Source organism: Anabrus simplex, chromosome 1, assembly GCF_040414725.1.
Source record: "Anabrus simplex isolate iqAnaSimp1 chromosome 1, ASM4041472v1, whole genome shotgun sequence".
NCBI lineage: Eukaryota > Metazoa > Arthropoda > Insecta > Orthoptera > Tettigoniidae > Anabrus > Anabrus simplex.
The window spans coordinates 952,582,738-952,606,994 of NC_090265.1; the positions used below are offsets into that span (position 1 = coordinate 952,582,738).

General features: G+C 36.3%; 1 protein-coding gene across 11 annotated transcripts in view; it reads right to left on the reverse strand.

The window, feature by feature from the left end:
• Positions 1-24,257, reverse strand: part of EndoA (endophilin-A) — a 732,000-nt gene that overhangs the window by 58,445 nt on the left and 649,298 nt on the right. For 9 of the 11 annotated variants that reach the window (XM_067136725.2, XM_067136721.2, XM_067136717.2 and 6 more), the window contains one exon: positions 5,786-5,871. In XM_067136725.2, coding sequence (XP_066992826.1) covers positions 5,786-5,871 — 86 coding nt within the window. Of the gene's footprint in view, positions 1-5,785; positions 5,887-24,257 lie in introns of all 11 variants that reach the window. The other 2 variants (XM_067136723.2, XM_067136719.2) reach the window with 1 other exon arrangement.

The following is a 24,257-nucleotide window of genomic DNA, read 5'->3' on the forward strand; positions in this document are numbered from 1 at the left end:
TAGCATTACTCAAAATTACATTTGCAACAGACCAGGGAAGCAATATTATTAAGGCCCTCAGCATACAGAAGCGTCTTTCATGCATGGCTCATATTAATAATACAGTCTTGAACCATGTTCTGAGCGAACCCTTTTTGAAAGAAAGTGTTCCTAATGTGTTAGCTGTTAAACATTCAGTGAAATCACTGGTTTCGTACTTTAAGAGAAGAGGCCTATGTGTGAGGTTACAATCATCTTTGAAACCATGTTTCCACTCAGTGGAACAGTTATTTTGACATGCTGCAATCAGTTCACCCCCAGGTTGATGCTGTGAGAACTATTTTAGAGAAGAAGGGTGCCTCTGATAAAATGCTCAGTTATGATCAGGACATTACTGGCCTGCTTACAACATTTCTTAAGCCATTTAAGGAAGCCACAATGGATCTTGAGGGTGATGAGGAGCCGGCTTTACATCTGGTCCTTCCGTGGTTTTATGCCTTAAAAGCCCATTGTACTCTTACAGGATGACAAACAGCTAATATTTAATTTCTTTTTAATGCAAGTCTCCTGATATTTAAATGTAAAAATGATTTCATACTAAATGAATTTTCAGTACCTGAAGCTTTTGAAACAAACCAGTCACGTCTTCCTGGAGCAGAAAATGGAAGTCACTATGTTACGAAAAATTGCAACATTTTTGGTGAGAATATCACACATTAAAAAACCTAAATGCAAGAGAACAAATTTTTGTTTTCGAGGCAGCTCAACAAATGTGTGCTGAAGGTTTCTGTGGTTATTTCATCATCATCATCATTATCATTATTATTATTATTATTATTATTATTATTATTATTATTATTATTATTTACGTATTATACCTATGCAAATGAGATATTTTTAATATCGTAACATTAGCATAAAATATCAATAATTTGGCCATATATATTTTCAGAGCAGCTACCCAATCAAAATACACAAGAAGTCCCATCTTCTTCAAATGAAGAAAATTCTGTGCAATGTAAGAAAGCGAAATTTGACAATCGATCAGAAAATTTGCCAATGACACATGATGGGGTCAGTAGGTACTTGCAAGAAGGGTTTATTAGTAACGAAAATATACTGCGGTGGTGGAAAAATAATTCGCACAGGCTGCCCCGACTTGCCTGTGCAGCGAAAAAAGTGCTTAACATACCAGCTGCGAGTGCATTCAGCTGCTCGGGAAATTTAATCAGTGTAAAAAGTTCCCGCCTTGATACACAGAGACTTAATGACCTCATAGCGATACACACAAACGATGTGTCCTTGCATTAAATATTTGTATGCTGTATGTACAGTATGAGGTGACCACAAACTAAGAGAGCAAGTAGCGAAATTACACTTCTAAACTGATTAGGTTTATAATTACTTCTTTTGGTTTTGTGGGGAAGGGGTTCCCAAATTATTAAATGTATTTCAAAAAGTTATCTATAAAATTAATCTTTTTTAAAGATAATTATGACCTGCAACTACATTATGTACTATTTGCTTCAAATTTTCTTAAATAATCCATAATACATTATATTTATGGTCATATTTACATCAACTGTCATTATGTTTATTTAAATATTCAAATATTTTGTTCAAAGAACCTACTTTTTTATTAAGTAACTATTTTTGACAGAAAGAAATATTATTTGTTAATTAGTTATATAAGACATCTGAATTATGAAATAATTTTAAACATAATGTTGTAATGACTAACATAATACTAAATCTATATATATAAAATACGAGTTTTGTCTGTACATTGCTCCAAATTTGAAAAGAATGGTATTTCTCTATCAGTCATGTCCATAGTACAGTAACAAGAAGAAGCTTATTTCATCTGAAGTTCTTTGTGTATCATGAATGATCAAATTCTTGTTTTATATAATTATGAAAATGATTTTAAGAACAGATTGTATTATGACTTCTTCATACAATGTCACTACAATAATAAAAATATAGAAGATAAACCAAGATGTTAGTCCAAGAATAACACTACATACTTGAACAGACATGACATCACAACACCTTCTATAAAATAATAAGGCGTAAAGGTTTTTTGACGACTCGCGTACTTCTGTGGGTCCCTCATCAACAGACAGTTCTCCTTATGGTAGTCCTACATCTTCTTTTAGTTTTCTGTTGTCCATCTTAGGTGAAAAAAATGAAATGAAATGGCGTATGGCTTTTAGTGCCGGGAGTGTCCGAGGACATGTTCGGCTCGCCAGGTGCAGGTCTTTTGATTTGACACCCATAGGTGACCTGTGCATCGTGATGAGGATGAATTGATGATGAAGACGACACATACACCCAGCCCCCATGCCAGCGAAATTAACCAATGATGGTTAAAGTTCCCAACCCTGCCGGGAATTGAACCCGGGACTCCTGTGGCCAAAGACCAGCACGCTAACCATTTAGCCATGGAGCCGGACTCCATCTTAGGTAATACGAGCAACTCCAGAATAGTGTCAAAATCAGAGTACCTGGCTGGCACTGATTGACCTCTTAATCTGACTCGTATTTCTCCTAAGAGAGATTTTCTTTGCACCATTTCTCACTAACCAGTACGATCGTGGTTCTCGACCTTTCAGAACAACTGTAGCTTTTTGCCAGAATTTAACACCTACTAAGGGTAAGTCATGGAAGAAACTTCAAGACTTGTACATTGAATCAAGAATGCTTTTTAATGGAGAAAAAATTATAGTGCCAGTAGCACTGAGGTCACCAATCATGGATGGATTACACAAGGTTCACCTTGGTAGCAAAATGATTTTAAGAAGCCAGAGAGCTCTCTATTAGTGACCAAATTTGCACGAGGATATTTTAAGATGATGCAAGAAATGCAAATTATGACTGTAAAGATGTGTTTTCTCATGCCATATCCAAATAAAGTGAGCAGCTTTATCAGTTTGCAACAGAACTTCTTGAATATTTTTATCACAAATCCCTTGTACCGTCTCTCAATATTTGATTTTCTAGAGACTCTTTACCGGAAGCGGGGAAAGACATTATGGATTTTCAGCATAAAAGCTACTCGATTTTAATCGACTACCTTTTGCACTAGTTAGGGGTGAGACCATTGTGCAACAAATCTTCTTCTGTTTAAAGCTGTATTTACAAAACAAAGTGACATCCCCAACAGGCTTCACTGTAGTTTTATGAAACCTTTCTAACAATATATTGGCTGGTATTTGAACTAGTGAGGTTTTGTCATTAATCCTCTTGAATATGTTCTGGGCCATAATGCTAACATCTGTTCCCAAATCAAGTTTGCAACTGATAAAACATTTTTCTATTTTAATTTTTTCATACCAACCTGACTTTCTGGTACACTAGTTTGCAAATCAGAAAATGTTTTTGCTCTCAAGTGTACTTAGAAGTTTTAAATTTACAGTCACATGACTATTGTTCGAGCCATCACAACAATTGCTGTCATCTTTGGGCTGGCACTTGACACATTTAATTGGCTTCCATCAGAAGTACCCAACTGCAAAAGATTAAAAAGATTGCATTTATTGCACCATTTGTCAAATGTGGAGCACTGCCTAGGGCATTGTTTTCTCTGACACCTATACATTTACTGTAAAGTGTGACAACTGGTCACTATCTAGTATTAGTTTCTGATTTCACAGGACACTTGGCATGTTTGGAAATAAAAGATATTTCCATATTCTGATTGAGTTGTTCTACTTGTTTCCTACTCAGTTCACTTGTTCAACAGATACAATAGCTTTATCTATTCACAAGAGTGTTTCTTGAAGATTTTCATGTATTATTTTCTCTCTGAATCTTTGATTTTCAAGAGGCTTTGCAGGAAACGTTTGAATGATTCGCCATCAGTTTGTATTCATGCTAGCCAGGCTGAGTGGCTCAGACTGTTGCGGTGCTGGCCTTCTGACCCCAACTTGGCAGGCTCAATCCTGGCTCAGTCCAGAGGTATTTGAAGGTGCTCGAATACACCAGCCTCACGTTAGTAGATTTACTAGCAAAAACCAGAACTCCTGCGGAACAAAATTCCAGCATCTTGGAGTCTTTGAAAACCGTCAAAAAAGTAGTTAGTGGGAGGTAAAAACAATAACATTATTATAGAACTCCTCTGTTACTTTTGTATAACATTTACTATCTGTTTCTCAAAGGAGAACCATCGACACTACTCTGGCTGCTTCAGAGCCCGTCATATTTCTTAATAAAGACAATTTTACCATGTCTGAAGTTTCATCATTCCCTGCAGCTACCAAATAAACCTGAAAGCTTGTCTTCCAAACCTTCCCTTCAGAGCTAGCACTGAAGTTTGGAGGCAATTTAACGAGTCTGATCTCCATGTCCAGTATTCTTTATTTATAATTCACTATTAATTGTTTAATACTTGACTGCACCATGTTTTATGCAATTACGAACGATTTTGAGAGCAGATTGTATCATGACTACTCCATAATACCCTTATAATAATAAAAACATGGAAGATAAACCAATATGTTAGTCTAAGAGTAACACTATATGTGATGTCACAACAATTCTGACAGAATTTTCACTTCAAATCCAGTAACCATCTCTTGTTGTGACATGATTTTGTTGCCAAATGATTTCAACCTTTATGATTTATCCTGAATTATTCTGAAATTCAAAATTTCCTATCAGAGTTTTTGAAGTATAGTCGAACCTTGATATCTCAAACTTCTATTAATAGAATTTTCAGTATCTCAAAGTAACTTCCATTTTCCGGCTGTTTGTCCTATTCTTCACGTGTATTTATTTCTCTATTACTTGAAATTCGGTTACATGAATTTCTCTCCAAGCAAACGTACTCTGTAACTCGAATTTTGTACAACATTGACTGTGCAATACAGCATTTGTAGTTTGTGAGCAACAGTTAACAAGTAAAGAAAGAATTGCAGTGATGCTGGGAACTAATATGACGGGAATCGAAAAACAAACTTCTAGTGATCGGAAAATCGGCAAAGCTTCTTTTTTTTGGGATGTGAATTCATTACCGGTCACGTACGAAAGCAACCCCTGAAATCATGGATGACAAGCTCCGTTTACGAATCTTGGCTGCGTGGTTTCGAACCTACATACAGAGTCAGTCGAATACAAATGACAGTGTTTCTCACAGCAGTAAATGTTGTTGAAAAGTGTGTGGAAGAAAGGAAGGTTAACAGTAAAAAACAGAAGAGACTAACTAATTTTTTCCAAAAGTGCTAACGGAGGTACGTTTCTTGTTTCACTACTATATGTACCGTATTCCATCTTCTAAAAATTTAGTTTAATACGGGTCAAAATTAAAGCAATGCCGCAAAATACGAGTTTGTTAGTATATTTTTACGTACTGTAAAAAATACTGTATTTACTATAAGCCCGTACATACATATAATTCAATTATGCGCTATATATGCTCAAAAACGGTATTCTCTATTTGATAACTCGAAATAAAATTTAGCTCCCAAGGTGATTCGAGATATCGAGGTTCCACTGTATTTGAAGAGATAGGCATGACAGAATTATGACACTAACCCCAACATTTTTGTTCCTCCCATAGGTTCTCTGGTTTGTGATCATAATATATAAGAAAGTGATAAAACTTGAATGTATAGAAGAACAAACACAGTGATCTAAGGTAAAAAGTACTAATTTTCTTTTCCTCAAATTATTTCTGATGCAATGTATCGTATTTCATATTGATCACAATAGACTGAGTGATCTATTAACATTTAGCAAGCAAATTCTTCATAAATAGGAAATACCAAATTACACAATGGCATACTGTACACAAGCACACACTCACATCATTCTCCAACAAGTTGAACATTCCCATCTGCGCTAGATGCAGTGACTCTGCAAATTTATCTTCTGAGAGCCTGATTTCTTCATCTGAAATGTGAGAACCTGTAAGCATCAGGAAATACACCAAGAACCAAATAAAATGGGGTCTAAATCAAGCAAAACATAAAATAACTTCTATGTTGGTGTAAGTACAGGATATGTAAAGTATTACAGAAAGAAGAGTGCAGCCAAAATTCATGCACAAAAACAATGAGAATATTTTTGTAGGTATTCTACTCTATATGCTAAAAAATGTCTACTTGTGTCAGGAATGACAACTAAAAACAAATAATGGAAAATACAAATACAAGGATAATTTAGGGATAAATAATACAGTGCAAGAAAGGATGAGAGTATTTGAAACAATACATTGTTATTGCAATGAATCAGATCACTTCATTCGAATTTTAAAATACAATGGTAATTTGTCCTGGACCTGCAGTCAAGAGGTGACAAACCTGCCTCTTACCAGGAGGCCCTGGGTGGCCAGATTGAGGATTTTTACATTGATCTCAAGGCTTGTTTGAGGTCGACTAAGCCTAAGTAATTGAGGTGCTATCTGATGATGATATTGTGGCCCATGTCTAGAAAGCTTATAACATCTGAGGATTCATCACAGTGACCACATGTCCTCTAATAATCAGCAGGCCTCCAGGCTGAGCATAATTTGCTAGGTAGGCCAAGGTCTATCAGAGCTGTACTGGCATGGAGTTTAGGTTTTAATGGTATTCTGTCAGGAAAAAGGCCTTAATATGTCAGTAAATCTAGTGAGAGCAGTCACTCCTGTTTTAAGTACTCATAAATGTCGACTTACTATGCTAGTAGTCCACACAGTAACTTTCAGCACAGGAGACGAGTGCAAACTTTTGCAACCATCATCACAATCTGAATGAGATATAAATATCTGGTACCTTTAAGGTAGGTCACTCTCTTGCCATATGCTGTTTTTTTTTTTTTTTTTTTACTTACACTTTTTTGAAAGTGCAAGTAAGTAGTCTCTAAATAATGCAAAAAAGGTTGTTGCTGAGAATGAATTTATCAGTGGAGGGGACACTTTCCTGTTACTTGGATAACGGAAAGATTTGGAACATTAATGTTACTCTTTTCATAAATTCTGAATACAAGTAATATTATAAATGGCTATTCCTATATATAAAAACGACACATGGACTTGGTTTTTTAATTACTTGGCTACAAAAATAATCAATACTGAATAAAGTTACAAAAATACTGAAAGCAGACTAGCTTAGGCATAGCTGGGATATTTAAATAACAGAATATGACAACCTTCAAACACAAGTGTTATTATTAGGAAATGTCATTGGCTGCAACTTGTATCCGAGTAAACATATTCTTCAGTAGTTTATGTTGTGAATATGTTTCATATGACTTAGTAGCCCAATACCCATGACCCCACAGGTGTGGGAAAAGCAGCAGAAGAAAAAGAAAAAGAAAAAGAGTAGCTCAATCTTGGCGTGAAACATACGTCCAAACGAATCACGTGGAATGGCTGGGGGAGGGTGGGGCTGAGATTAATGGAGCTTCTGTGCTTGTCGTTTAGCCTCTTCATGTCTACATCATTCCTCTTCAATAATAATAATAATAATAATAATAATAATAATAATAATAATAATAATAATAATAATAATAATAATAATAATAATAATAACTGCTTATGGTAGAAAAACACGATTTCTACTGGATGATCTACTGCCGAGTCTTAAATAATTTTGTTGGGTAAAACCTGGTCACCCTTATCAGCAAGAAGCTTCAGGAGAAGTAATTTTGCCAGTTCGGTCTTGCAATGAGAGGAAATAAATCCCACTTTGTATAATATTCCTTGCACATTGAGGAACTGAGCAGACAAAGAGGAAGGGCAAAGGTGACTTGGAGAAGATATTCTGACTGGATCTTACAGAAAGAAGGGGTACCACAAAATCCAGTTATAGAAAAAAAAAAAAAAAAAAAAATGTAGTCTCAGTACTCAGTGCTCTGTGCAGACCTCAACTAAATTGAGGGCTTATGGAAGAAAGAAAGTAGAACTGGATGAGTCAGCAAAGAGGATGCATCTGGATGTGCTAGGAGTAAGTGATATTCGGATAAGGGGAGATAATGAGGAAGAGATAGCAGATTATAAAGTGTATTTGATGGATGTTAAAAAAAGGAAGGGCAGAGTCTGGGGTACGGCTGTTCATCAGGAATACTATTGCACACAACATAGTTTCTGTTAGGCACGTAAACAAACAAATAATGTGGGTAGATTTGTAGTTGGAGGAATTAGGATGAGAACTGTATCAGTGTATTCACCATGTGCAGATGAGGATGAAAATGTGAAGTTTTATGAAGCAATGAGTGTTACATCATAGTCAGAGTCAACAGCAACGATAGGATAGTGCTAATGGGTGATTTCAATGCAAAGGTTGGAAATAGAACTCAAGGATATGAAAGGGTGATTGGAAGCTAATAGAAATGGGAAGCGTCTCCTGGACTTCTGTGCTAGTGTGAGTTTAGCAGTTACGAATATATTATTTAAGCTTGAGGCTATTCACCACTACACATGGGAGGCTAGGGGTACCAGATCCATAATAGACTATATCTTAACCGACTTAAATTCAGGAAATCTGTTAGGAATGTACAGATTTTTCGGGAACTTTTCGATGAAACAGACTACTATCTGATCCTTAGTGAACTAAGTATCTCTAAGCCTAGGATAGAGAAAGTGAAATCTGTCTGCAAATGAATAAGGGTAGAAAATCTCCAGGATGAGGAAATTAGACAGAAGTGCATGTATATAATTAGTGAGAAGTTCCAAACAGAGCAGGTTTAGGATATGGAAAGAGAATGGGTGGCATACAGGAATGCTGTAGTAGTAACAGCAAGGGAATGCCTAGGAACACCTGTGTATAAAGATGGAAAAAAGCGAACATCTTGGTGGAATGATGAAGTGAGAGCAGCTTGTAAACGTAAAAAGAAGGCTTATCAGAAATGGCTCCAAACAAGGGCTGATGCAGACAGGGAATTGTACATAGATGAAAGAAATAGAACAAAACTAATAGTTGTTGATATTATCATTTAGACTTTCACAGCCCATGTAACTATTCACGAGGTATATTTTGGGCTTATGCTGTGTAATTATTTGTAAACACATTCTATGCGTTTCGAAAGGAACCTTGCATTTCTTCATCAGGAGACAACAGAGAAATGAAATGACGTATTAAATGTTGCTACGAGAAAGCAACAAGGAACTTGAAATGGTGCCCTAAGATGTAAAAGGGATGCCATTTTAGCTCCATATTAGAGACAACGAATGGCAACAGTGAAGTATTACTCTCTAATTGTTCTGATAATAGGTAGCCATGATTCACTGAGGTTGTAACCTGTATCGCGGTTGAAATTATCTGGGTGTTTATGTATTTCAACCGCCTCCCTTTTAATTCTTGGGCGATATTGCTTTATAGGGGCAAGAACATCCACTTCTTGGAACAAGACATCATGACCAGGTGTTAAGGCATAATCAGAAACAGCTGATTTATCAGGTTGGTTGAGTCTGATACATCTGGTTTGTTCTTTGATGCGAGTACACACCATTCTCGAAGTCTGCCCAATATAAACCTTGCCACAAGTACAGGGAACTCTGTAGATACCAGGTTGTTGCAATTTACGCAAACTATCCTTAGTTGGTCGCAGGAGTTGCCTAATCTTAATTCATGTTCCAAAAACAGTTCATACATGGTACCTACGTAAGATTTTAGCAATACGATCTGTTGTGTTATGTATGTAAGGTAGGTAAGCAGTTCCTTTTACATCTTTTCCCTTAACAGACATCTAATTATGTGTTGATTTCAGAACCCTTGAGATCAAAGCTCTGCTGTAACCGTTGCTCTCAAAGGTGGTTCTCAAGGTGTTAATTTCCTCTTGTAGAGCTGACACTTCACAAATCCTCCTGGCCCTGGTAGTCAGAGTTGTAAGGATACCATGTTTCTGGGCAGGGTGATGGTGAGAATCTGTGTGGAGATATCTATTGGTGTGTGTAGGCTTATGATGCATGCTGTGTCCTAAAGATCCATCCTCTTTCTTGGTGACGAGAACATCTAAAAATGGTATTTTGCTGTCAGATTCCATTTCCCTGGTGAAACAAATGGAAGGGTGTTGGAGATTAAGGTCATCCAGAAAGTGACCAAGATGTCTTCACCTTCTGTCCATATGATGAATGAATCATCCACATATCACCATTAGATCTTCGGTTTGCAAGGTGCTGGCGACACTTTCTCTTCGAAGTTTTCCATGAAAAAATTAGCCACAACAAGAGAGAGAGAGAGAGAGGACTTCCCATGGCCACACCATCTGTCTGCTCATAATATTTCCCATTCCATAGAAAGTAGGAGGAGGTCATGCAGTGATAGAAAAGCCTTGTGATCTCTTCAGTAAAAAATATCATTAATGAGAGACATCAACAGGTACTCTCGTAAACAGAGACACCGCATCGAGACTCACCAAGATATCGCCTGGCTGAAGTGATATAGTTTTTAACTTCTCAATGAAGTGTGTGGAATCCTTAATATAGGAAGGGGTGTTACCCACGTGTGGTTGAAGTAGACTACCTAAATATTTAGAAAGGGCATATGATGGGGAACCAATCGTACTAGCAATAGGCCTAAAAGGAACACCTTCCTCATGTATTTTGGGAAACCCATACAGTCTCGGAGGAACAGCATCCCCTGGAAGGAGACTTTTTGCCCAAGAATTATCAGGGAGGCGGTTGAAATACATAAACACCCAGATAATTTCAACCGCGATACAGGTTACAACCTCAGTGAATCATGGCTACCTATTATCAGAACCATTAGAGAGTAATGCTTTGCTGTTGCCATTCGTTGCCTCTAGCATGGGGCTAAAATGGCATCCCTTTTATAACTTAGGGCACCATTTCAAGTTCCTTGTTGCTTTCTCCTACCAACCTTTAATACGTCATTTCATTTCTCTGTTGTCTCCTGATGAAGAAAGGCAAGGTTCCTTTCGAAACGCGTAGAATGTGTTTACAATTAATTACACGGCATAAGCCCAAAATATACCTCATGAATAAATAGTTGTTGAATCCAAAACGAAGTCATGGGAAGTTTTGGTAAGAACCTGGAAAGGCTAGGTCAAGCAGCAGGGAAACCTTTCTGGACAGTAAAAAAGAATCTTAGGAAGGGAGGGGAAAAAGGAAATAAACAGTGTTTTGGGTCATTCAGGTGAACTCGTAATAGATCCCAGGGAATCACTGGACAGGTGGAGAGAATATTTTGAAAATCTTCTCAATGTAAAAGGAAATCTTCATGGTGGTATCGGGAACAACGGAGCTCATGGGGAGGAGGAAAATTATGCTAGTGAAATTACGCTTGAGGCAGTGAAAAAGGTGGTAAATAAACTCCATTGTCATAAAGCAGCAGGAATAGATTAAATTAGACCTGAAATGGTGAAGTATATTGGGAAGGCAGGGATGAAATGGCTTCATAGAATAATAAGAATAGCAAGGAGTGCTGATGACTTGGTCTTAATGGCAGATTGTACTGAAAGCCTGCAGTCTAATATCTTGGAACTTTAAAATAGGAGCAATTATGTATCATCAGATTGGACAATAGCAGTAATTGCACCTATCTATAAGCAAGGGAACAGGAAGGATGGCAACAAATATCAAGGTATCTCACTTATTAGTGTACCAGGCAAAGTATTCTCTGGCATCTTGGAAGGGAGGGTGTAATCAGTGGTTGAGAGGAAGTTGGATGAAAACCAGTGTGGTTTCAGACCACAGAGGGGCTGTCCAGATCAAATTTTCAGTATGCGCCAGGTAATTAAAAAATGCTATGAGAGGAATAGACAGTTGTGTTTATGTTTCGTAGATCTAGAGAAAGCATATGACAGGGTGCCAAGGGAAAAGTTGTTCACCATAATGGGGAACCATGGGATCAAGGGTAGATTGTTAAAATCAATCAAAGACATTTATGCTAACAACTGGGCTGCAGTGAGAATTAATGGTAGAATAAGTTCGTGGTTCAATGTACTTACAGGGGTTAGACAAGGCTGTAATCTTTCACCTTTGTTGTTTGTAGTTTACATGGATCATCTGCTGAAAGGTATAAATTGGCAGAGAGGGATTCAGTTAGGTGGAAATGTAGTAAGCAGTCTGGCCTATGCTGACGACTTGGTCTTAATGGCAGATTGTGCCGAAAGCCTGCAGTCTAATATATCGGAGCTTGAAAATAGGAGCAATTATTATGGTATGAAAATGAGCCTTTCGGAGACTAAATTGATGATAGTAGGTAAGAAATTCAACAGAAATGAATGACAGATTGGTGATACAAAGCTAGAACAGGTAGATAATTTCAAGTATTTAGGATATGTGATCTCCCAGGATGGTAACGTAGTAAGTGAGATTGAATCATGGTGCAGTAAAGCTAATGCAGAGAGCTCGCAGTTGCGATCAACAGTATTCTGTAAGAAGGAAGTCAGCTCCCAGACGAAACTATTTTTACATCAGTCTGTTTACAGACCAACCTTGCTTTACGGGAGCGAAAGCTGGGTGGACTCAGGATATCTTATGCATAATTTAGAAGTAACAGACATGAAGGTAGCGAGAATGATTGATGGTACAAACAGATGGGAACAGTGGTAGGAGGGTACTCGGAATGAGGAGATAAAGGCTAAGTTAGGAATCAACTCGAATGAAGCTGTATGCATAAACTGGCTTCAGTGGTGGGGTCATGTGAGGCGAATGGAGGAGGTTAGGTTACCTAGGAGAATAATGGACTCTTTTATACAGAGTAAGGGAAGTAGAGGAAGACACAGATGACGATGGTTATACTCGGTTTCTAACGATTTAAAGATATGAGGTATGGAACTAAATGAGGCCACAGCACTAGTTGAAAACAGAGGATCGTGGCGACATTTCGTAAATTTACACAGGCTTGCAGACTGAACGCTGAATGGTATAATGGTCTATAATGATGGTGTATGTACTTATGTATAGATCTTCCCCATGTTGACATCATATGATAAAGTGCTGAATGGACTATCTTCCACCTTTCAAAAATCTGACTGCCTCTGTGGGCTTGAACTTGTGATCTTGGGATCTGGAGGCCGACATTCTATCACCGATCTACAGAGGGATATAGTTAGGGTAGAGATTTTCATAATATTGGTATTATGCAAAATGCTTTTAAAGGCTTGTACTTTTGCACTTTATTTTCATGTCCTTTAAACCACTTTTCTGTCCGTTTTGAAAACGTGGTAAAATGCTACATTTCCTCAAAATGTGACATTTACAGTAAAATGCAATATAAATATGAACCAATGATTTTTTTTTCCAAATAAAATTGTATCATACTTTCCTGAAAACTTAAACCAAAGTGTTTGTACAACCTTGTTGGCTGTTAAGTTCAGATAGCCAGAGTTTGCCCAAGAAGCTCTGTAATGAATTTGGTGTACTGCCAAGATTATAAATGTTAAAAGATATTTCAGTAAATGCAATTTCATTGTACGTGATATGACAACACGAATGGCTGAACAAAATATTCGCGTAGTTGTTGTGTTGTTCTCTGAATCGTCAGTCCACAGACTGGTTTGATGCAGCAGTCCATGCTACCCTACCTGTGCTAACCTTTTAGTTTCTATATAATTACTATATCCTACATCTATTCTAATCTGTTTGTGATATTCATACCTTGGTCTACACATACCATTCTATTGCTTCCATCAAAGCTAACTAAACAAAGTCCTGGGTGTCCTAAGGTGTGCCTCATCTAGTCAAATTTGCCAAATCGTTCCCCTCTCATCAATTCAATTCAGTATATCTTCATTCGTGATTCAATCTACCCATCTCACCTTCAGCATTCATCTGAAACACCACATTTCAAAAGCTTCTATTCACTTTCTCAGCTACTTATTGTCCATATTTCACTTCCATACAATACCATACTCCAGATGAAAGTTTTTTCAAAAACATCTCTGAAGTGAGCAAATTTATTTTCTTACAAAAGCCCTTCCTTGCTTGCAGTAGTCTGCATTTTTAAGTGCTCCTTACTTTTGCTGTCATTAGTTATTCAAGTATCCAAGTAAGTATACCCTTCTACTTCCTTTAAGACTTAATTTCCTAATCTAATATTTCCTGCATCACCTGATTTTGTTTGACTGCAATCCATTATATTTATTTTGGATTTATTTTCATCTCATACTCCTTCTCCAAGACTATGGCCATTCCATTCAGCAATTTCTCTAGATCTTCAGCAGACTCATATAAAATAATTGGCAAATATCAGAGTTTTAATTTTCTCTCCATGAATTGAGATTCCTTTTCCAAGTTTCTCTTTGATTTTCCGTTACTGCCTGTTCTATATTAACACTGAAAAGGATACGAGAAAAATGCAGCCTTACCTCACTCTTTTCTGGATGGCTGCTGATCTTCCCTCAATTCTTATCACTGTAACTGAGTTTACACAGATTGTAGGTTACACAATCCCTCTTTCTCAGTATCTGATCCCGAGCACCTTTAGGATCTCCAATCAATGTTATTAAATTACTTTTCTAAATCTACGAATGCCATGTAGGCTACATTGGCTTGTTCTTAATTCAATCCTCTAAGATCAAACAGAAAGTCAAGATTGCTCTGCGTGTTCCTACTTTTCTTCTGAAGCCAAATTTATCTTCTCCCAACTCGGCTTCAACTTAACTCTCCATTCTTCTGTGAATAATGTGTGTTAAAATGTTGCAAGCATGAGATACTATACTAATGGTGCAGTAGTTTTCATACTTGTTAGTGCCTGCTTTCTTGGCAATAGGTATAACAATATTCTTTCTAAAATCAGATGACACTTCTCCTGTACCATCCATCTTGCACACAAAATGAAATAACACACCATGCTGGTTTCTCCTATGTCTATCAGTAATTATGAGGGTATATCATCAATTCCAGGTGCCTTGTTCCTATGTACAGTATGTCTCAATACTCTATCGAATTCTGACCCCAAAATTGGTTCTCCCATTTCATCAGCATCAGCAGCTTCTTCTTGTTCCAGAACCTTATCACCTACTTCTTTCCCATGATACAAATTGTTCAATATGTCCTTGCCATCTTTCCGCCTAGCCTTCTTTCCCTAGAAGTGGTTTTCCATCTGAGCTCCTAATATTCATACTTCTAGTTTTCCTTTCCCCAAAAGTTTCCTTGATTTTCCTATATACAGCATCTACCTTTCCTACAACCATACAACCTTCAACATCCACGCACTTCTCTTTCAGCCATTCTTCCTTAGTTATCCTGCACTTTCTATCTACAGTACTTCATTCTTTCGTTACCTGTACCATTTCGCCCTCCTCGTTTCTTGTATTCTTGCACTTTTGTCGATCATCAGTTAGGTGCAGTATCTCACGAGTTATCCACTGATTCCTACTTGTTCAAGTATGTACTATGATTTTCTTCAGTAGCATCACTGATTCATGAACATGGCTTACGTTAATTTCAAAATATTTTCTTTCCATTACTTTGATTTTGCACCAGTACAGTATTACTGTAATTTGATTTTTCTGTTATGCTTTAGCCTAGGCCCTATATCAATTTAAAATAAATGTAAAATTATTTTAAATTTATTTTAATTTTACTATTAGATCTGTGAAAATGTGATCATCCCTGACCCTGTATCAAGAAACGGGACTAAGGGGCAGACTTGCATTAATATTATTAAATTCATTACCTATATATCAAAATTAACTCAAATTTGATGTATTTCTTCAAAACCGTATAAATGCTATACACAAATGTATCAAAGCTAAAATATGCTAAATATACAAATCAAAGTGTTAAAAATTACCATATATAAAAATCCCTTGTTCATGAAACTGACCCTCAACAGGTTTGCCGTAAGACACAGTATTGTAATGTCATCTACTGTACTTAAAAAGTATAATCGGTTCCTTAAAAGCAGTACGGACCCATGAACAGCTGCTAGGAAGCTTTCCTTGAGGGCTAATGTCTTCCACAACTCAGCTTTTTTTTTTTACAACTAATTTTTAAGCGACACCTATACAGATAGGTCTAATGGTGACGATGGGATAAGAAAGGTGTAGGAGTGAGAAGGAATTGGCCGTGGCCTTAATAATTATGGTGCCTGGTGTGAAAAAGGGAAACCACAGAAAACCATCTTCAAGGCTGCCAATGATGGGGTTCGAACTCACTATCACCCGAATGCAAGCTCAGCTGCGTGATCCCACAGGTCAGCCATAATCCCCGGTATGGCACCTCTTCTGCCTGCTTCTCGAAGTATACATCGTGCGGCTGTTGTTCGCTTAATCCTAGCCATACCATTGAGTCCATATTACAGAACTAATTCTCTGTTAATCAGTGGCTGGAATATCTACTCGTCTCATGCTACCATTTTCAGCTTAACAGTTCACTTGTTCATATACCTCCCACCTGTTATTGCGAAGGCGTTTGCAATAAAGCCACGAATTGTGTGATGGCGAGTATTTCTAAGCAATGAGCTAAATGGACAGTAGTCGAGAACATGTCCCAAAGTTTCAATCTCCTGGCTTCTACATTACAAGCTTCTTACTGGAGCCACGTCTGCCATCATTTTGATACTTTCAGTCCACTCTGACGTTGCAAGACCTATCTTTTCTGCAAACCATTTATTTTCTTGAGGGTGCTGTGTGAAGAGGGCAATTCCTTTACCTTTTTTTTAAAACTTTTTTTTAGGAAGGGAGCACCAATTCTTAAGCTCCTTGTTCCTGAGCCTTTCTCTGATAGCCTTGCTATTTCTTGTTGCTTTTCCTGAAGTAGTGATCAAAACACGGAAGCAGTCGGCCTTTTCTTTCTCAGTATTTCTCCCACAGAGTGTAAATATATATAAAACATATAAAACATATAAAATAAAAATTAAAACATGGACTGAAGGTATAACAATAAAGATAGAAACTAAAAAATCTAAACTGAGATTATATTAATGTTTATGACCAAAATGCGAATTTTTAATAGGTATGAGCAAACTTGACATATGTAGAGCACATTTTGTATTCCAACAGTGTAAAAATTACCTTTAAAATTTACAAATATAATTATAAGGAAAATATATCTCTTTTCCTTCATTTTAGTGTAAGGTTTGTAATACAAGACAGGGTCATTACTCAATGAAAGGTGATTCAGACTTTATGAAAGATAATCAACTACATTTACATGCATAGGAGATAATACAAAACAGAGACTAGGAGATCTTCAATTAGGTTTAAAAAGAGAAATGAAGACATGTATTGCAATGTTCCAAACTTCTTTCCATTTGCCATCTAACAAGGAAAAACTCTAACCTAAATGCTCCACCATGTATAACTTCAATAACATCCTTTATCATTCTCATTACAAGGATGTCTGTATAAGACGTGCTTCACTCGTAAATAATCACGAACCAATGGACAACTAATAATGCCATTTCTTTGCTTGTGTATATGGAATACTTCTGGTACAAGACCTTTAGATTATCAGCATCAGAGAAACTACCAAACAGATAAGAAATGCAAACAAAACAGAACAGGGGAATGAAGCCACATAAAAATCCCATAAGACAAACATGGAAATAACATTCTGGATAAATTGTTCACATACAACAGAACCAAGATCAAAGCATGATACTTAAGTACTGGTACTACCCTTTTTTCATAAAATGAACTAATACAAATTAGCAGTACTACAAATTGTAACACAGGTTAAAGTGAAAAAAAGTCTAACTGAGCAGCTGTTTCCTTTCTTCTCACATTTTTCAATGAGGAATGAAAACTTCTGCTTTAATTTGTGTATTATCCATAAACAAGATTCATGCAACAGATTCCTACTCCCCAAGAAATAAAGTGAACTGGTAAGATAAAAAGGTACTAGAAAATTTTCAATGACCATGGCAAACAGCATTTAATTAAATATGACATCAATTATCTTCCCCATTTTATAACAAAAATCAAATTAATTACAGTTAATTATGTTATTAATTAATTACAATTAATTTACAAAAGCAACAAGGATTGTGGTGAGTTCAAAAATATAATGGCGATAAAATGAGAATAAGGAATAAGATTAACAGAATATAAAATCTTCTCCTTTAGGCAGTTAAATTATTGCTCTAATAAACTATGTTGTTCTACCAGACTACACAGTGATTACAAATCAATTTCATGATTTATCTAAGACAAAAAATGAGAGTCACAGGAAAAAAATGAGACCATAAGATTGACATGCAACAGAATATGGTGTTGCATATAGTTATATAAAACTACTAAAATATTCTTCATGAAACATTTAAAATGCTTATTGTACAGAAGTGCATTTATACCTAACAATACACTGAACAAAATAACGTTCTTCGAAAGAAGGTACTAATGGGTATGTGGAGAGACCAAATGATATTTTTCATAGGAGTAACACTTCCACCTCAACTTTCAGTAATATAATGTAATATAATCTACATAGAAACAATTCCACTTGCAATGCTCGATTTGACTTTTGGACCAAGAACTGCCAAATCTGTATATAGGATGAGGCAAACCTAATGCACAGGGGAATTTTCAGGCTGTAGGAATATGCGAATATTACCTCCAGGGACAGGAGATCTTGACGGTATGGAGCTTGCACAAGTGATAACGAGAGAAATTTCCACTCATTGCCAGCCAGTTGAGGGACTGTCTCCGAACACATCAGGCAAGTTACAGTGAAAATGTGATACACAGGAGAAGAATGAATATTTGCTGTTGAGACACAATGTGCCGTTTCCATATAACATTGAAGAAAAGAACACGAGTACCTATGCAGGAAACGAAGATCGGTAGGACTCACGAACATGGCGCTGGAGTGGTCTTGACATGTATCTATATATGTCGCGATTGAAAAATGTCAATTGTGAAGAAATGGAATCTGTCAATATTTTAAACTCAATGTTGCACAATTTTAGTTATGTAGTAATTTTAAGTAATATATGTTTTGTAATTTATTATTTTACAAGATGAAACCAACGAAAATGCAGATAAATAGATGTTAGACTATACTTGGTAAGATATTGATATTATATAATTACAGTGGTGGCGACATCTAGGTAGTAATTAATATAAGTGAAATCCTTGAAATGGTAATTGATGTTGTAAGTTAGAATGTTCCGTTGCATGTCTCTGTTGTAATGAAAAAACTATCAAGTAGATTATTATTGAGAAGTATTGAGAGATATAAAAGAAGTTCCCGAGTTGATATCACAAAAGACTTATGAAAAGCAGAAGTATTGGAATTGTACATTAGACTATACTGTTATATGAGCTTGTTAATCTTATTCAAGACTGTTACAGGCATATTCTGCTCGAGTAGAACATATATTTATTTGGAAAACACAAAGGAATAACGAGATGGAGGGCTAATATGTAATAAGTGAGCCCTAACCGCAGTAATATTGTGGATACGATGAGGAACACTGGACCATGCGCAACCTTAACCCTGGTCAACAAGTCAGTTAATCTTCATATGTTAAACTTAAATAATGTTCTTTCATGTAGTTTTTCTTTCCTTCTATAGTAGTAGTATGTAATTTCTCGTAGTGTTAGATGTCCTGAAGTAGTTCAATTTGATATGGAGCATACACATAATAGGTAATGGTGTATATTATAGTAATTCAACATTTTGCGATCCGAGTATGGAATGTCGAAATTTATATGTTAATGGGTGTGTGCGGGATCATTTGTTGAAATGTACCAACCTCGATGGTCTCAATATCGAGTAATATTATTATTATTATTATTCCTCAATGAACAGTGCAACGTAACTATGTGTGATGCGTAATGATTTGTATTTATGTCAAAGTTATTTAAGGAGTGCTAGCAATGTAGGGGAAATGATGATGTGTGTTGTCATATGTGAACGTTATGAAGTGGGTTACTGAATTAATGGTTAAGTATTGTTCACGGCATGGCTTATAACAGAATATTTACATTAAATATTGCATATTATGATGTCAAATATTGATATTACGCACGAAAGTCATGTATTTGGTGTTGATTTATGGATGATAATGGATATGTCAATTTATATTAATGGGTTTAAGGCGAAGTGATATGTGAGTATAAGTGAATTTTAACCGACTGTGATGTTAGTACAAGTGATGGTAAATGGTAGGCTGGTACTGAATTATATTATGATATGCATTGAAGGCGTGTGATGTGTTCGTATCTGATTCATATTAATTATTGTGAGCTAATGGAGCCTGCGTGGCTCAGGTGGCAGCGCACCAGCCTCTCACCGCTGGGTTCCGTGGTTCAAATCCCGGTCACTCCATGTGAGATTTGTGCTGGACAAAGTGGGGGCAGGACAGGTTTTTTCCGGGTACTCCGGTTTTCCCTGTCATCTTTCATTCCAGCAACACTCTCCACTATCATTTCATTACATCTGTCATTCATTAATCATTGCCCCAGAGGAGTGCAACATGCTTCGGCAGCCAGCACAATTCCCATCCTCGCCACTAGATGGGGGCTTCATTCATTCCATTCCTGACCCGGTCGCATGACTGGAAACAGGCTGTGAATTTTCATTTTTACTGTGAGCTAGCGTTCATATAAATAACTTGAATAATTAGAATTTGATTAATGATGTAACGTTATCACTGCATTACATTGTGTTAGGTTCAAATTGATGACTGATTGCAATTTCAACATTTTAATTATCATATTTGGAGTTCACATCGAACCTTGGTTTCATCTTGACTTATTTAGGGATTTTTCTTTCAATAAACTGATTCCTATCCAGAATATCTCAGTCATTATTAAAGTAACACAGATATCATCAACCATCTCTGATAATCCATTTTAACATTGCGTTCATTCTGATTTATAAGACAATGTCAACATCATTAATATAAACAACCTTAAATCAAATATCAGATTGTCTGCGATTGTGTGGGATATTAATGATACATTGATGAACTTGAAATCGGATAATGCACACAGTTGATTTAACTGGTTTGATACACACCATATTTTCAATTTGACATTTTGATCACCCAATAGAATTCCCAACGCAGCCTGTTATTATCGTCACATTTCATCGTCAATCAATTTGGGGAATGTAAATTGATATATCTAACCATAATTCAGGCACCATAGCTAGCTGAGGCGTTCAATTTACCGGAAGCCATCTCTTAGTAAGAACCTGTCCACGACCCTGAGTGTAGAGTGCTCGTGCCACTGACAGAAGGATGCAATAAGGATGAAGTTGTATGAAAAATGCTTATGAATTTTCACAGACAGTGAAGAGTACCATGGTATGGTTGTTTAAGGAGCAGTCAGAAACATGATCTGTTTCATTTCAGACAGGAAAGAGCAATGTTCGAAACATGCTCTCGCCAACTGCTCGTGATTATTAACTTTAGGGCACCCTCAAACAGAAAGTGTACAGGAACAACAATCACATTCTTCAGGTTCTCAAATAAGATATCAAAAGGTTAATATGTAATATAAGCTAAGATGAACTGCAGCCAGTTTTCCAGAACTATCTGCACCACAGCAACTTTTGCTTGGAAAAATATTGAACATTTTCAACGGTTGCTATGATGTACAGTATACTTTACAAAGGAAAGGATTTATTACATTCTCCTATACAGTGCATATATCCATCTTTAGATGGAGTAATTCTAACCAAACATGTTTCAGTCAAAGTGTTAAAAAACTACATGATTAATGTTAAAAGAATGTTATATTATAACACAATGAGAAAGAATATATAAAAAACAAGTGAAACATGATGAAGTTAAAACAATAAGAGGTTGTAGCAAGGTTGAGAACCTCTTAGTCTGAAAGTGCAATATATCGCACTAAAACGAGGACAAAATCACAAAACTAAAACTTGAGAAAATCAGTCTATCTTCATTGAGTCACATGTTCAAATGGTCTAGAGGGCAACAGAAATTAAGAACATAGTTTGAGAGGAAGCAAATGCCATGTATAGCGTGTGTAACTCGGTAGTGGAGACAGTCAATAAAATCCAAATTTATTAAATAATTCTTTTAACATTAATCATATAGTTTTTTTAAAAACACATTTCAATGAAAATGGCTCAAAATGAGCTGAAACATGTTTGATTAGAATTACTGAATAGGAGAATGCAATAAATCCTTTCCTTTGTAAAGTGAAAACCAATACGGAATGATTTTAATATCTTATAACGTACAGTATAGGCAAGATAAAATTTTCAATAGCATAAACTGTCAAACTGTAACACAAACTCTAGAGTATCATATCATGGCTCTGCTCAGCAAGGCTGTGTGAGCTGTCAGTCACATGGAACCTGCCACAGCCAGTGAATGTCCCGGCATGTTAAGTTTGCCTCTCCCATCCGTATCCTTGCACGTAAACAACCACAGAAGCACATTCATATTTAATTACCCCCTTCGTTCTGAAGCTCATTCCTACAGTGCTGTTTATAAATATTTCACTCCAAAACCCATGAACAGACTGTCTGCTTCTAACTCTTTTCCTGTAATGAAACTGAGCCACAGCAATTAATTAATTAATTAATCTATCTATCTACATAGCCTATTTATTTATTTATTTATTTATTTATTTATTTATTTATTTATTTATTTAGGCCTGTTCTAATGAACATTGAAATTCGTGTCATTTTAAATCCAATATAAAATCTCTTAAGTGTTATAAATAGACTCCTAGTAACTGAACCAGTATTCATCTTATTACGATGTTACGAGACAGCTTATTATTTAATTGCTACTTAGGCAGACCATTATACTTTCAATCTAAGTGCGCACATGTGCTGTGGACCTTCCCTTTTCCCGGTCGTCTCATTTACTGTACGCCGCGAGAAGCTGGTTACTTCAGATTTGGATATTGATGGCCAAGGACGTGAACTTGTGTATATGCTAGAGCAAAAAGCCACAATGCACATACATTTGGTGTACTGGATCACACATCCAAGATGAAGAAGAAGTGGTCATGTAACTACTCCTCATAAGGAGGAACTTTGTTTTATCTCAAGCTATGGAGAACCTTTTAATCTACCTTTATTTTCAAGGCGGTGACACTTACCGTTATGTGCTAAGGTGAGTCTTTCTATTCAGCACAATTGTATTTTTGGTGTGATACAAACTGTTCTTATGAAGAGATATTTTCTACATGTCTGGTAGAACATGCTATCAATAACTTTCAACAAAAAATTTGTTACTATAATATGATATTGGGAATTTGACTGAGTGGAGTGTAGTGCATGTTAACATGCTATGGCTATGGAACCAAGCTATCTATTTGGGAGACGAATGGGTTCGAGCCCCACCGTCGGCTGTCCTGAGGATGATTTTCTGTGGTTTCCCATTTTTACTTCCAGACAAATGCCGGAACAGTTCCTATTCATAGGCCACAGCTGATTCCTTCCATCTCCTTACCCAACTTCATTCCCAAATAATTTCATTTCACTTCATCTCCCTCCCTGTATCAGGAAACAGGACTAACAAAATGTGATATTTAGGATTTTAATTTTCTTAGCATCATGGCAGAATAAAATGGCACACTTTCTGTGTAGGGGCAGACACATTTGTGTCTTAAAGTATCATTTAAATTACTTGCCCTCCATATTTATCATTTTATTTTCAACCTAACTTCCTTTGTCTCAAAAAATTTTTCAGCTAAAATGTAGTTTTAAATTATTTAAACAATGTTTCCCTAGTAGAGTTTATAATTATTATTATTATTATTACTACTACTACTACTTAGGAATACCAGCCATCGCACAATTCATGGCCTTATTGCAAAAGCCTTTTGCAATAACGAGTGGGAAGTTAATGAAGAAGTGAACTGCTTAGCTGAAAATAGAAGCACAAGAAGAGTAGATATTCCAGCCATTGAAAAACAAAGAGATCGTTCTGTAATACTGGATCCAACAGTACGTATAGAATCAGGCGAACAATACGATATGCACTCTGACAAGCAGGCAATCTATATTCCACTACCCAATTACATCATGGAGAAATATGATGTTAACTCCATCACCGTTTACGGATTGTTAGTAGGTGCAAGAGGCTATCATACCGGGGATGATGGCCAAGTTATGGAAGAGGTTTTCCCTCAAGGAAAGCTACCTTGCCATGATTGCAGAGGCAGCTGTGTGTGGGTCTGTGCTTCTTTTAAGGAACCATTTATATTCCAAGACATAAATTTTTTATAAATGCCTTTTGCAAAACCCATTGAGGGTCAGTTTCCTAAATAAAGCATTATATATATATATATACATAAATCACCATTTTGATCTTGATTTACGCAACTAGCTCTCAGGTGTGATTTCTTTTATTTCAAGTTACAGATTATTTTCCTCCTCAGTAATTATATTTTTACTTCCCTTATGTGATGCAACCTATTTTTTTAAAATTTATTCTAATTTCTAAATT